Source organism: Hirsutella rhossiliensis (assembly GCF_020360975.1).
Source record: "Hirsutella rhossiliensis strain HR02 chromosome Unknown scaffold00006, whole genome shotgun sequence".
NCBI lineage: Eukaryota > Fungi > Ascomycota > Sordariomycetes > Hypocreales > Ophiocordycipitaceae > Hirsutella > Hirsutella rhossiliensis.
The window spans coordinates 1343919-1358095 of record NW_025408672.1 but is presented as its reverse complement, the minus strand read 5'-3'; the positions used below and the strand labels follow the sequence as shown (position 1 = coordinate 1358095).

Genomic DNA, 14177 nt, shown 5'->3' with positions numbered 1-14177 from the left:
GGGATTGCAGGGGACAAGTGCAAAAAGCCTGACAATTGTCGCGGTAGCTGCGAGGACGGGTGGGCCGAGACAGAGGATCGGGTCGATGGGCGCGTCGACGGGAGGAAAGGGTTCGAGAGAGACGGGGGCAGTGGGATGCGGGATGAGAAATGGGCGGATTGCGTAGGTACAGGGGGAAAAGGCCCCAGCTTTGGTGGTGGCCCAGAGAGGAAGACAGCTTCAGGGCTGGTGCACGGGTGGGTGCAGGTACTGTCTGTCGGTAGCTCACTCCCAGGCCCGAACAGGCGGGCTCGGCCAGTGGGTTCCAGGCTGGAGGCACCTGGATGAGACCCCAACTGCGGCGGAGGCTGACGTGGGAGAGACGGGCAGAGACACGCATGCATGCAGAGAGGGAGAGCGGAGAGACGGCGACTCCGGAACATCCGCAGCGCATCCTTGTACCCCATGCTCTAGGTCTGCAGGCCTAGGCTTGCTACGTCAGGAGAGAGTTAGAGAGGCACCAAGCCGCGGGTCAGCCGATCAGCGGCCCTGGCTCGCTTCTTTATTTTTCTTTTTCTCCCCTGACTCTGCGCCATTGAAGAGAGGGGTTTATTCAGGAACAGAGGGCATGGCGCGCCTTGTTGAAGAGAGGAACCCTTGTTGAAGAGAAGAAGAAGAAGAAGAAGAATGTGGTGAACCAGTTGTAGGTCTACTAGTAGTACCCAGGTACCTACCTAGGTAGTACGCACCAGGCGGATTCTACAGAGCGCAGCAGCGCCTTAATACATCAACATTTCCTCGAGACTCGGGCAAACAAAAACTAGGTAGCCAGAAATAAATCATACATTGAGAGACGTGTCAAGGCTCGAGTCCCGTCTCGCGAGTTTCCAAATACCCGACCGTGCTTGGCCCGCACGGTGCCGCCCCTCGTCCACCCCCCCGTCTCCGCCTCCGCCTCCGCGCACCCTGTCATCGCTCTCCGCCACGGCCAAGGGGGGGCAGACGGGGCAGGGAAGACCTTGTCTGGCTTGGTTGGTCGTTGAGCACAGGCCAATTGTTGAAGGGCCATCCATCTCTCTACGGAGATGATTCTACGGAGATGGTTATTGTTGTTTCTCGGCATCCGTACATGTATTCCTGGCCACGCGCTCCTTGGCCAGTCCCCTTGGACCGACGTGGCTGCGCCCAGGGCGCCCTTTTTCCCGCCATGCCCCAAACGCTCCCGCTGCTGCTGTGTATCATTAATGCCGTTGCAGGTGAAGTTGGGAACGGGTGTCGCAGCCGAAAGCTTGGGCAGGCCATTACTAGACCTCGACTAAGACCCCCGGAAGGGGGATAAACAAAGTTTTAGGTCCACAGATGGAAAGATTTTGGAACAGCTGGCACAGCCTTTTGGAAGCGGTACCCGCTCTGCTCCCGAATCAGCTCTGCTCCCGAATCATCGCCTTGCTCTGCACCTCGACGAATGTCGAGCCCAAGTAATATTACCCGGAGTGCAGGGCCCACCGCCTTGGGACACGCACTCCAGCCCGTCGTGCCGTCGTACTGCACCAACGTTTTGGAGTCCTGCCTTTGCCTCTTCACCTTCAGATTCCTCTAGACAAGTGTCCCGGTTGCTTCCTATGCTCAGATGCTGTGCCCCCATGGGGACATGATGCACCATCTCGATCCTCCTTGGCCAGGGACCCCCCTCGGCCGGTCGCCACGTGGATACGGGCACCGAGTCAAGCATTCTCGAGTTGATGTATTTAGCCCAGCCCGTCCAGCAGCGCTCGAGGCCCGGCCCAGAGGTTCATGCAGGTCGGGGCAGGCCTGCAATGCGCGCGGCAGGCGTCTCGTCCGTCCCTTTTTGGCCGGCAGACGCAGATCCAATCTCTCCCGATGCTCTCAGCGCAGATGCCGTCTGCAAGTGACCGAGACAGCGCCCTCGTCTGGTGCCCCTCGTCTGGTGCCCCTCGTCTGGTGCCCCTCGTCTGGTGCCCCTCGTCTGGTGCCTGTGCATGTGCCGTTTCCAGGTTGATGTATCCGTAAGTTACTCCGCAGTTACCAGGCAAGAAATCCCCCGCCAGGCTCTCCTCGGTAGCACAGTGCAAGCACTACCAGGTAAAGGGAGGTAAACGGTAAAGGGTATTGGGTATTGGGTATTGGCTGTCGCCGTGCACGCCATGATGCACTCCGCACCCAACACATGCTGATGAGCTCCTTCTCAGCGCTTAGGTTTGCACCTTTTCGTCACGTGCCATGCAGTCCACCAGTCCAACTTCCTCGCTCTTTTTCCTCTCTCCCTCGTCTTCTTCTTCATGCCGTATTATTATATCTTCCTCCAGTCGTGCCCGAGAGTCGGAACGCGTTTCGTCTTCCGCCCGCCCACGAACCTGTCACCGGCCCACCCGTGCGGTCCCAAGCCCAGATCAGCCCTTAGCCAGATGCACGTGGATCAATCTCGGCGCATCCCGATGTGTCGCATCCACGTTGCAACCGGCGAGGCGACGGCGCGCTGCCTTTGTTTCAACTCCCTTCACCCGATGGCTGTTTGTTTCAGGGCCAGAATCCTGGCTTGCTCTTTTGCCTTGTTCCCTAGGTAGCCAGCCATAGGCTACAAGTCTGAGCCTCAGTGTGGCTCGCCTTATCCCGTGACAGGCCAAGTCGGGTAGGGCTTATCCAATACTCGCCAATAATCCCTCTCCCCTCTCTTTGGCCAATCCCTCCCCAACATTGACCCAGTTCTAGATCCTATCTATTCTATCAAAGCTTCCCCACTGTGCTTCCAATGCCGCTTCCGTGCCGGCGCTGCACGAGGGATGGAGCCACAAGTGGCCCTCCGTCACCGGTGCTCTGCTCCTCCAATGCTCAGCCCGATGACCGACGGGAAGAAGTCTTGAGAAGCTGGCCGGGGTTGAAGAGCGGGCGAGCCCCTCTTGCTCATGCCCGCAAAAACGTCTTAAACACTTCTGAATCCGTGCACTCCTCAAATGGGTACCCGACCTCGCCCAGGAACTGCGACAGCTCGCCCGCCTCGTCCTCCGGGCAAGAGATGCCCGCCAGCACCTTGGCTATGTCGCCGCCGTAGTTGCGGTAGTGGAACAGGCTAATGTTGAACTTTGGCCGCAGCGTCATGAGGAACTTCTCCAGGGCGCCGGGCCTCTCGGGGAAGCTAAACATGTAAAGCCTCTCGTTGAGCACACCCGAGCGCCCGCCTACCAGATACCGCACATGGCTCTTGGCGAGCTCGTCGCCAGACAGGTCCGTCACGTCCATGCCCTCGGACTGGATGCGCTCCAGCAGCGTTCTCAGCTCCTCGTCGCGCTGAGTCGGTGGCGCCGTCAGCGACAGACCGATCATGACACGTGCGCGCTCACCCGTGCCGTACCGGTAGGAAAATTCGGTCACGGCATGGGGCGTAACGCTGTCGATGAGCTTGGCGAAGGCGCCCGGCCTCTCGGGGATGGTGACGGACAAGAGAACCTCCTTTCCCTCGCCCAGGGCCGCGCGCTCGGCCACGAACCGGAGCCGATCAAAGTTCATGTTGGCGCCCGATGTCACGGCAATGAGGGTCCGGCTCGGGTCGTGCGACGGCCGCTGCGCAACATACTTTTTGAGGCCCGCGATGGATAGCGCGCCGGCGGGCTCGAGGCCAGAGCGGGTATCGTCGTACATGTCCTTGATGGCGGCGCAGATCTCGTCGGTGGTGACTTCGACGACCTCGTCGACGACGTCCTGGGCGATGCGGAACGTCTCCTCGCCCAGTGTCTTGACGGCAGCACCGTCAGCGAAGAGGCCGACGTCCTTGAGGACGACCCTCTCGCCCTTGCGCAGCGACTGAGCCATGGCGTTGGCGTCGCGGGCCTCGACGCCGATGATTTTGACGTGGGGCGCCATGCGCTTGACGTAGAGGCCGATACCGGCGATGAGCCCCCCGCCTCCGCAGCAGCAAAATATGGCCTCGACCTTGGACATGTTGACCTGGCCAAAGAGCTCGTTGCCAATGGTCCCCTGGCCGGCGATGACATAGGGATCATCAAAGGGCGGGATGTTGATGAGGCCGTCCTGCTTCGCGCGGCGGGCGCACTCCTCCTTGGCGGCGTCAAAGTCGGCGCCGTGCAAGACGACGTGGCCGCCTAGGCGGGCGACGTTTTTGTGCTTGATGCTCGGGGTGCCCTCGGGCATGATGATGGTGGCCGGGATCTTGAGCTTGCGGGCGGAATAGGCGACGCCTTGGGCATGGTTGCCGGCGGAGCAGCAGACGACGCCGCCCCAGCTTAGGGCAGGGTCCAGGTGGGCCATCTTGTTGTAGGCCCCGCGCAGCTTGAAGCTGAAGACAGGTTGTGTGTCCTCGCGCTTGAGCAGGACGTTGCACTCGAGCCGGTTGCCCAGGTTGATGGCCGGGGTCAAGGGAGTGACGCGGCAGGCCTCGTAGACGCGCGAGGTCGCGCTCGCAATCATTCGCAAGTACTTGGGGACGGTCAGCCGAGGAGTCGGCTGGACTGAGGGAGGCCTACGTCTGGATAGCCATTGGGGAGAAGGAGGTCGTCGGGGACCAGCTCGCGGAGGCGCGCAAGCTTCTCGCCGGATGGCGGCGACGGGTTTGCGCTGTACTCGGTCAAGGCCATTGTGCCGGCGGGAGTCTGGGGCCGCGGGTGGCCATCGAGGTCCGGGGCCGCCGCGCCATTGGTGGCCGGGAGCCCGTTGAGCGACGGCATGTCGAGATGATGGATGGACGGGGAGTGTTGGAGGCGGGGAGTTGACGAAGAATAGAGTCGGAGGAGAGATGGGGCCTTGGGGTCCAATTTTCGTGATTGTTTTCCCCCCTCCGCGCCAGGTCCGTTTTTCCCAAGCGGTATCGGCGCGGGGGACAAAACCGACCAGTCGGTCGGCCATATGCAAATAGAACCGCTTCTCAGTGGAGGACGTCTGCATCAATATATTCGATATTTGCTCGATGATGTACTTTGTCGACATGATAAGGATGTCTCATGTTTCATGGACCAGCATCGATCCGTCATTCGCTGCATCCGCTTTCCCGCCCACACACACGCCGCCGTCGGGGACTCAATTGATTTGGATTCTCGGCCGTTCTCGTTCAAGCCTCTCCGCCGCGCCGCGCCAAGCTCCTGGGACCATGCATGCGTACATTTGGAGGGCACTCTTGTTGCTCTCCAAGACGATGATCAGGCCCGACGGGATTGCTTGAAAAGTCCTTTGGCACATGTCCATGTTGAGGAGATGTATGTATGTATGTACACGCGTTCCACCGCTAGCAACAGCCTATTCTTCCCAGTCGACTGCAGTCGATCAAACGCCACGGTCATGATGCGTGCAAAAGCCAAACACCTGGACGGTCACGAGGGCTTGGCAATAGGAGTAAAGATTTCCTGGATGCGCTCGCCCGCCACCTTTCGGCACTCGGCGTTTTCCCGCGCCAGCCCTTCAATGGCCTCCGTCTCCAAGCGCCGCAGCTCGTCGCGCCGGGCCGAGAAGTCATCCAGCGTCTGGACCAGCCGTGAGCGCGTCCCCCTGACCTGGCGCATCATCCTGTCCATGACGGGCGCGGCCGCGTCGGCGAGGTCGACAATGGCGGCCGCGCGGGGGCGGTCGCCCAGCATCAGGGCCAGGGCCTCGGCGTCGCGGAGGAACTTGTTGGCCTGGACGACGGTCATGGGGATGCGGTGGACGGCGGCGTGGCGGATGAGGGAGATGGACTGCAGGAGCTCCTCGAGCGGCACCGTCGTGCGGCCCGTCTCGAGGAAGTGCTCGTCCTTGGACATGAAGGTGTCGACCATTTCGTGCAGCTCCGCCGCCTCGGGACAGTCCCATCGCCGGAGACGCATCACGCGCGGCATCACGCGCATCCCGTAGCCGTAGCACACGGCCTCGAGAATCGTCTGCAGCCGCCGGAGCATCTCGTGCTGTGCGGCGAAGGGGAGCTTGGTCGGGAAGGGCGGCAGCGTCTCTTCCGGACACGGCAATAACCGGTCTCTTCTTCTCAGGTGCGCCGTGTCGTCGGACACGGGGGCTAAAAAGCTTTCAGCATTCAACCGGTTTCCCTCGTTTTGCGTACAATGCACATGACCTACTTATAGATACATCAGAGGTGGTATCTTCGGCGAGGCGCGAGGTAAAGGACATCTTGTCCGGCGGCCTACTGACATCGGCAATGGTGAGCCTGTCGAGCTGAGCCTCGAGATCCGCCTTGGCCTGCATGGCCGCATAGGGACCCCCTCCCTTGAGCTTCTCAGGCATCTTGATAAGGCCAAAGAGGTCGGGCAAGTTAACCTTGGCCCTATGAAGCGACGTAAAGATGCGCTGGTGGAGCATAACGCGCGTCATGTCGCACACAAAGCCCAGGCCGTACATGTCGACCAAGTCGCAGACCTCCCTCCTCCTCATGTTCATCTTGATCACCTTGCGCACATCGCGGCTGTTGCGGTAATGCGACGGCCCGCGCTTGAAGACGTCTCTCAGCGCGAGGTAGATGGCTTGCCTGACGCCGTAGCGCGTCGTTTCCGACTCGATGGGCGGTTTGTGAAGGTGCCGCCGGGCGAGGGCGAGCAGCGGACTTGGAGAGAGGCGGGATGAGAGGCGGGGCAGTGCCCAGAGGCATTTGAATTGAGTCTTGCTCATCGTGCCCCAAGCTGATGGTGCTGCGGACGCGTGGGGAGGTTGACAAAGGAAAGAGCAGCAAATGCAGATAGTAAGTCGACAGGATGTGGTTGAAATCGCGATATTCGGACATGGGCATCTTTTTTGGACACGTCCGCCCCGCTTTTTTATCATGGCCACCTATTTGCAGAATGTTTACTTGGTATAATTATCCCAGGTAGAATCGCAAGGCGGTAAGCAGCCAATAATCTTATTCTCATCGAGCTCGCGCTGCTTCAAAGCTTCATTAATTGCAACTCATCTGCCAGTCATGACCGCAAAGAATCGTGCTTGGCCTCGCCGTGTCCATGCGACTGCCTCATGATTGGCTGGCGGGCGTCAGGGGGGTGTGCGAATTCAGATTTGTGCCTGTCACAAGGGCGCTCCAGGGTAGGCCGTGAAACGCAGCGATCTTGCTTGGCTCAAAGACAATGCTCACTACTGCTGCTACCTACTGAATGCCGAGAAGTTGCATACAAGAGTCAAGGCACGGAGCTCAAGTCCTGAGCCAGAGTCACACCGCCATCCGTCACCACTGTTGCTGCGAGATCTCCCAGTACGCCCTCAAGAGTGCGAGCCCCCCAGCCTGCGTCTCGACGGTCCGCCCCCGGCCACGGTTGTTGGGATCGTCGTCGCGCTTGTCCGTGCTGCGCTTGTCCGTGCTCTTGCCCCATGCCCTCGCCTCGTCCGGCACTCGGTGGTCTGCCGCAGGCCGAATCCACTGGTCTTGGCAACTCAGCCGCATCTTGTACGCTCCGGGCTCCCACGGGCTACTCTTTCCCCAGACTGCGTCTCGCGGCGTTCCCTCGTTGCGGTAATCGGTGGCGTTGGGTGCCTCGTGGTCGATGCCATCGGTGAACTTGGACACGGCAGGCTGGCTAAACACGATGGCTCCCCACCACATGCCGAACCGCCCTCGCTCGTCGCGGGTCCCCAGTGCCGCCCTGGCGTTGTGCTTTACCCAACTCAGGTATGCACGGCAAGCCTTGCCATGGGCTGCCTGTACATGCGCGTGCTGCTCCAAACTGACGCGGGTGCCATGCGTAGCAACGCCAGCCGCCTCAATGGGCGCGCAAAAGGCCGTCAGGTGATGGAAGAAGATGCCCTTGAAGGTCTGGCCATCCTGCGAGCACGTGCCGCTCGCGTCGCACATTTCCTCAAGAATACCGCCGCGGCCCAGACCATGCCATGGCGGCAGCAGCTGGCCGAGAGGCAGGGCATGCACGTCATCGACCGGGGCGTTGCCAAACACGTCCCAGCCCGTCGCCTTGATGACCGACTGGATCAGCGAGTGGCCCTCTTCCAAGTACGAATGGCTTCCGGTTACGGCCCACAAGCCTCGCTGACCCGTGAGAATGACACCCTGGTTGTACGTGTACACCATCTCGTCGCGGGCGTCGCATTTGACGTTGTTGGGCTTGTTGTTGTCGATATGGTAGCCATCGACGTAGAGTCCCCGCTGGTTGGTCATGTTGACTTGCTTCAACCACTTGTAGCCCTCGACGGCAGCGGCCAGGTACACGGGGTCCCTGGTGGGGAAGCCCTTGCTCGCAACCCAAGCCTCCCGGAAGGTGTCGTTGGGGAAGTTCTCATACATGGCGATGGACGCGGCGATCCAAAGCTCATTCGTGATGGCGTTCTTGTAGGGCTCCAGGCGGGGATTCCAGACCATGCCGCCGCCACACAGCAAGGTGTCCCATCCGTGGGTAGCAAGATCCCAAAACTCGCGAGCGCGCTCTGCAAAGGTGCAGAACCAGTTGTAGCCCTGCCATGGCATGTTCTGGAGCGCTTGGTTGAGCTCCCTTGGCGTGTACTTGCAAGCATTGCCCGTTCCAGGGTAGTGAAGCTCGGCGTGAAGCCGGACGAACTTGATGGCCTCGATCCAGCCAAGAACGACCCAAAGAATGTCATCATACGCCTGTTTGTGATGAGAAGGCACGCCAGAGAGGTGAGCGTAAGCATTCGGGACTTTTCTGTGCTGCCGAGAGCGCTGCGTCAAGGCTTACCTGGTTCTTGATGGCAATGGCGTTTTGGCCGAAAAAGGAGTGGACAACCTGGGCATAGAGGGAGGAGATGAGGTTCTCTCGTTGCTTCCGTTGGGCGTCGCCGCCAACATGCTCGGAGTTGAGGGACCTTGTCAGGGTCGACAGCGTTCCCGAGAGGACCGTCTCGATGACGGCCCCTGTCCAGTCGATGGAGGTTGGCCAAGTGCCGTTGACGGCATCATAGTAGCTGTCTTGCAAGACGGCGAGGGCGTCGAAGACATCTTGCAGCCCCTGACTGTCCATGTCGGAAAGGTCGGGACTCTTGGCCTCCTTTTTCACCAAGGGAAGCGGGAACGGTATGCAGACTTGCGGAGATGGATCGGAGGTGATGGAACAGTAGTGTCGGAGCTTGCCAGGCAGGAAGCGGAGGCCGGAGACAGACACTATGGACTGGGCGCAAAGTAGGCCGGCGAAGCAGCCGGCCAGCGAGTAACGCAACATGGCTCGAGGGCAACGGGGCAGATGAATGGCGAATAATGAGGAGAGAGGCAAGGGGGGTGCAGCTGAGGCTTCGAGGAAGACTGGATCTGGAGATGGGACCCAAACGGCGTTCCAGGCCACACTTATATCTTTAGCTCTGGGGACATCAACCTGGCAGGCCGAGGAGATGAGAGGCTCTTAGCCGGACGTGTCATTCGCAGGTGTTTGGAAAACAGCAAGGTTGGCGGCTCCTGTCATGCTTTCCCGCTTGATACAACGCGAGAGAAGCGAAGGCCAGAGGCAGCTTCCTGATGGGATTGCGGATGTGACCGTGGGCGGAGGAGGTTTGATGGAGGAGCAGGATGAGCATGGAGGTGCGGATGCGCGGATGTGCGGATGCGCGTACGGAGGAGTCGTGAGGCGTGCCCCTGCCGGCGACCTCAGCCACGCGGGTGCGCGTAGCCGCGGGCCGAGACGAGAGACAGCGTCGCAAGCGTTCATTTCGAAGCTCGTTCCGGTGGAAAGAGGCTAAAAGGGTTTAGAGTTGGAGGTTGGAAGAAGAAAGCCCAGCAGCCTGGAGGGAGCCGTTGTCTGTCCCGATTAGGAAGAGTATCGCTGGGGGATTGGGTGGATCAGCAGCCAGGTTGACGTCGCAGTGCAGCAGGTCACGGGATCAGGCGCTCGTCGACGAAATTGCCGGTCAAAAGGAGTCTAGACTTGGACAATCAATCACGCAGTCTCTTGCTGCGGACTACTGTAGCTCGTATCCCGCCTCATGCCTCGCGCAAGCCACCAGCCCGAATGACCAAGCCCGTGTCTCACATCAATTTGTTGTTGGAGTGTTGACGGGCAGGCGTCAGCTGACAGCACTTCTGTGGCCCGAGGATCGTTCGAAACTGGAAAACGCCTTGATGGATCTTCTCCCAGGCCGCTCGGAAAGCCGCATGTTGTGATTCCGAAGAAGCATCTCCCGTCATTGTGTTCCCCGAGGCCTCAGAACGCAGTCGTCCATCGGCTAGCGGACAACGGTGATACATGGATCCGTCACGACGAGGCTTCCGCAGCAGTGCCGCGGCATCAGGAGCAACCACTCGCACTAGACAAGCCTGCTTGCTGCCTGCGCCTGTTTGCTGCCTGCGCCTGCGTACGGCAAAGAGGCGTCTGCCCTCCGTGGACGCGAGCAAGGCACTTGACGTCTCCGACGACCGCGGCTCGACTGGCCGCTCGACCGGCTGGCCAGTCGATCAACGACCCAGCTACCAAACTTACCCGCCGCCTACCGGTTATATCGTACTCGCGCTGCTAGTATCGCAGGCGGAAGCGCAGTTTACAAAGATGAGGCGTTGGTGCGCAGGGCACGTAATCGTATCCGTAATTATTAATACTTGATCAAAAATGCACGTCAACGTTTACAGTGGACAAGTAATTATCGAGTACCTTCGGCTCTGGGGTCACCGGCCTCTGCTCATCGCACGTGATTCGCCCACCCCAGCGGCGCTGTCCCGGTTTGTTTACTTTCCCAATCCCTGTTCCACCAACCAGAATCGCCCCCGAGCCGTCTTCAGCTCCCAAACCACCAGAGCAGTCGATGCTTCACCATCCCTCCTGTCTCGCGCCTCCAAACCGCGCCGCCACGTCGCCTTTGGCAGTTGCTGCCATCCGAGGCATCGCCAACTCACGCCATCAATTCTCCTGCAGCCATACAGCAGCCATCATCACCCGACTCGCCATCTCCCATCCATCGTCGACTCCTCCGCTCGAGCATCGCGTCCAGACGCGTCGTCGGAGCCATGGAGGCCGACACCGCCCAGAGATATCGTTCGCGCATCCTTAGAGAAATGAACGCCAACCGCGCCAACCCCTTCAATTCGCCCCCCTCGTCCACCGGATCCCATGGCACAGTCAGCCCAACCGTGTCCTCTGTCTTCTCTGACCCGGACGGCGAATCGACGCGCAGGCTTCACGAAGACATTGCCAGAGTCACTGCACCGAGGAAGCTGCCAGTCAACTGGGATGCCGCCCACCGCAAATGGCCCGACTTCTTCTCCAAGCCCAAGGCCCGCGACGCGCCACATGCCCTTGGAGATGACCCTGGCCTCGATAAACTTGCCACCGACGCGAGGCCCACGAGATCCAAGGAGAACAAACAGCCCGTGCCTTCAGTTCAGTTTGCCGACGACTCGACCCAGGACATGTGGCCCGGCTCCACCAAGACGCGTGCCGAGATGCAACCTCGCGTCGACAACGAATCCGACCACTCCGACCTCGTCTCCAAGTCGCCCGCTCGAACTCTGGCTCACCGAACTTCCGCGAAAAGCGCTCGAAAACAGACTTCTCTGACAAAGACTACCCACGCAACTGCCTCGTCGGACTATGCTTCTCAGCAGCCCCAGCGCCTTTCATCCATTTCAGAGGCCCTGGACCGATTGCGACGAGCGTCGTTGAGCCCCCCATCCGATGGCGAGCACCGTCGACAGTCACGCGAGAGCGCCTCTCCCCTATTATCATCCGCCAAGTCGAGCTTGACAGCTGTTCCCCCTTCGCCCAATTCCTTTGCCGACGCAGAAGGCAACAGTACATCGCACGCTCGATCCTTCTTCATGCCTGACGTCTCCCACCTTGGCGACTTTGTCACGGGAACCCTCAAGTTCAGCGGCTCCATGAAGAACGGCGTTCCGATCTTCGTCAAGAATGGCCGGGTGCACGATCGACGAGAAAGGCCATCCGCGGGTGCTCACGCCGAGGTGGATGGCATTCAGGTGCCCGAGGTCGAGGATAAGATCTTTGTGTCCATGGACATGATCCGTGACGAGATTGTTTCGCTCCAGGAGCACCATGACAAAGTGCAAGAATACGCCGAGAACCTTCAGCAGCAAGTCGAGAGGCTAGAGGCCCAGCTCAAGTCTAGGAAAGACTCCAACGACAACGCGAGCTACCATCAGCCCGATAAAAAGCTGGTTGCACGCAAACATCGTAAGCGCCTCCGAATTGTGACAAATGCTTGTGGTTCCGCCGCTAACCATCCCACAGAATTGGAATTAGAAGTCACATCGCTACAGTCTCGGTTAGAGCAGACGCAACGAAAGGTGAGCGAAAGTGAATTGGAGAACGTTTCGCTGGCCCACGAGCGAGATCGGGCTGTAAAAAGACTGCAGGGCGCGTGTGACGACATCAGCAAACTCACGCGCAAGCTCAACGTGAAAGAGAAAGAGCTCGAGTCCTCCCACAAACAGCTCGAAATCACCGACCAGATGCGGCACGATAATGACACCCTTCGCCGGGATCTCATGTCCATCAAACAAGGCCGCGATGCTCTGGAGCTTGAAAACGCGTCGCTTCGAGCCGAGAATGAGAGGCTGCGCAAAGAGCTCAGGCAGCTGAGGGAGGAGAACGAGTCCCTGCGGACCGACAACAGCGGCCTTCGAAGAGGTGATGATTCTCTCGCGAGCGAGAACAGGTCTCTTCGGTCCAACAACAAATCCCTCATAGAGGAGAGTGAGGATCTCCGGGAGAATCTCGATGGTGTTCAGCACGAGCTCGACGCAGCTCGCGAGCAGGTTGAGACGCTGCGGCGGCAGGTCGAGACTGTGGACAGGGAGAAGACGGCTTTACAGGAGGACAACGAGAGTCTCGTCCGCCACAACGACAAGTACTTTAGCGAGAACAAGATGCTTCGCCGAGAGAATTCTGGATTTGAGCGCAGCGTTGAAGACCTTCACGAGGAGAACCTCAAGCTTAGGGACGACATCGACTTCTTGAAGCAACAGCTGGATCACTGCCGGCCGCTCCCCAAAGAGGACTTTTCGGCCCGCCTGGATGAAGAGACGGAGGAAAACATGACGTCGGCGTTCTTTGTGCCAGACATCACCATCGACACGAACGAATCAGGCCCAGCAGAGGCCACCGAGACCAGAGAGATGCCCGCATTACCAGAACTTACATCCCAGAGTCACAAGACGACAACTTCACGCAACGACACAAGGCAGGAAACGCGAGACGTAACAAGGCGCGAAGTTCAGCAGGTGTCTAAGACCAAAAACAGCAGGAACGCATCGACCAATCACGCAGTGCAGCAAGGGCAAAAGGTTGCCTTCTCGATCCCCGACAAACCGGCCCAGAGCAACAAGCCCGTGGCAAACAAAGGGAGCAAGCGCCGCAATTTCAATAAGGGGGCTTCACAACACGCCACGGACCTCTTTAACGACCTCGACGACACCACGGGGCCCCAGTCTGTTGACAACATGACCCAGGACCGAGGCACGGTCTCGCTCAACCTGTCTGTGAAAAACAACACGCATGGCCAATCCAGACCGCGAGATACAACTAGCCAAAGTATGAAGGTCCAGCAAGCACAGCAGGCTTCTACCCGCACGACTCAAAAGCTGGTTGTCGAGACCGAGGCCACCACCCAAACAAGCAAGCGAGCGGTGGACACGGGTTCTGCTTGCCCGGCGCTCTCGAGCGATGCCCGCCGAATACTGGATGGGTTGTGCGAACACAACTGCCGGAACTGCATAGTCTGCAGCCGCATCACCTCCCACCGCGGCGTCGTGACTTCTGCAGAGGTCGCCGCCGGGAAGAAGCGCGTCACGGTGTCGCGGCCCGTTCCCGTCACCGACCGCGAAATCAGCGACGAGAATGTCACGGTGCGGCCGAGCCAGTCTCCAGGCCACGCCCTGGCCCTTGTCATCAAGGGCTTGGAAGACGAAGGACAGCACCTACAGCTCGAGCTGTCACGCCTGCAGGCGCGTTACAACAGCGGCGACAAGGCCCTTGGCCGAAGAGAGCGGCTCAGTCTCGCCGAGGGCATTCGCACGCTGCTGAAGCGTCTCGAGGTCAAGAATGACCAAATCTACAGCCTGTACGATGTCCTGGAGGGACAGAAGGCGGCGGGTCAGGCCATGAGCGAGGAAGAGGTCGAGATGACCGTCTTGAACATTACCGGCATGACGGTGCGGGACGTGACGAGCGGCAGTGAGCAGTTTACCTGGGAGGGCATCCAGGATGAGGCTTGAGATGCCGTCTCAAACGGCACATTGGTCTGCCTGGTGATCCTGGAGCATGCCGCTCCACTCGTGAGTGTCTTGGACATGA

At 59.7% G+C, this 14177-nt stretch overlaps 4 protein-coding genes across 4 annotated transcripts; 1 reads left to right on the top strand and 3 right to left on the bottom strand.

Moving 5' to 3' along the window:
* Positions 1 to 2901: 2901 nt before the first annotated feature.
* Positions 2902 to 4679, bottom strand: HRG_06355 (pyridoxal-phosphate dependent enzyme domain-containing protein; the record flags this gene model as incomplete). Its single annotated transcript, XM_044864826.1, has 2 exons — positions 2902 to 4431; positions 4479 to 4679. The coding sequence occupies 2 exons, from the start codon at positions 4677 to 4679 to the stop codon at positions 2902 to 2904; spliced, it is 1731 nt and encodes a 576-aa protein (XP_044719766.1).
* A 639-nt stretch (positions 4680 to 5318) lies between these two features.
* HRG_06354 (uncharacterized protein) lies at positions 5319 to 6600 on the bottom strand (the record flags this gene model as incomplete). Its single annotated transcript, XM_044864825.1, has 2 exons — positions 5319 to 5992; positions 6054 to 6600. The coding sequence occupies 2 exons, from the start codon at positions 6598 to 6600 to the stop codon at positions 5319 to 5321; spliced, it is 1221 nt and encodes a 406-aa protein (XP_044719765.1).
* Positions 6601 to 7147: 547 nt separating this feature from the next.
* On the bottom strand, positions 7148 to 9104 carry HRG_06353 (glycosyl hydrolase family 76 protein; the record flags this gene model as incomplete). Its single annotated transcript, XM_044864824.1, has 5 exons — positions 7148 to 7320; positions 7393 to 7819; positions 7871 to 8420; positions 8487 to 8536; positions 8625 to 9104. 5 exons carry the CDS (start codon positions 9102 to 9104, stop codon positions 7148 to 7150), a joined length of 1680 nt encoding a protein of 559 aa, XP_044719764.1.
* Positions 9105 to 10873: 1769 nt separating this feature from the next.
* HRG_06352 (centrosome microtubule-binding domain of cep57 domain-containing protein) lies at positions 10874 to 14098 on the top strand (the record flags this gene model as incomplete). The annotated part of the gene is made up of 3 exons (XM_044864823.1): positions 10874 to 11365; positions 11429 to 12056; positions 12114 to 14098. The coding sequence occupies 3 exons, from the start codon at positions 10874 to 10876 to the stop codon at positions 14096 to 14098; spliced, it is 3105 nt and encodes a 1034-aa protein (XP_044719763.1).
* Between the last annotated feature and the right edge of the window lie 79 nt (positions 14099 to 14177).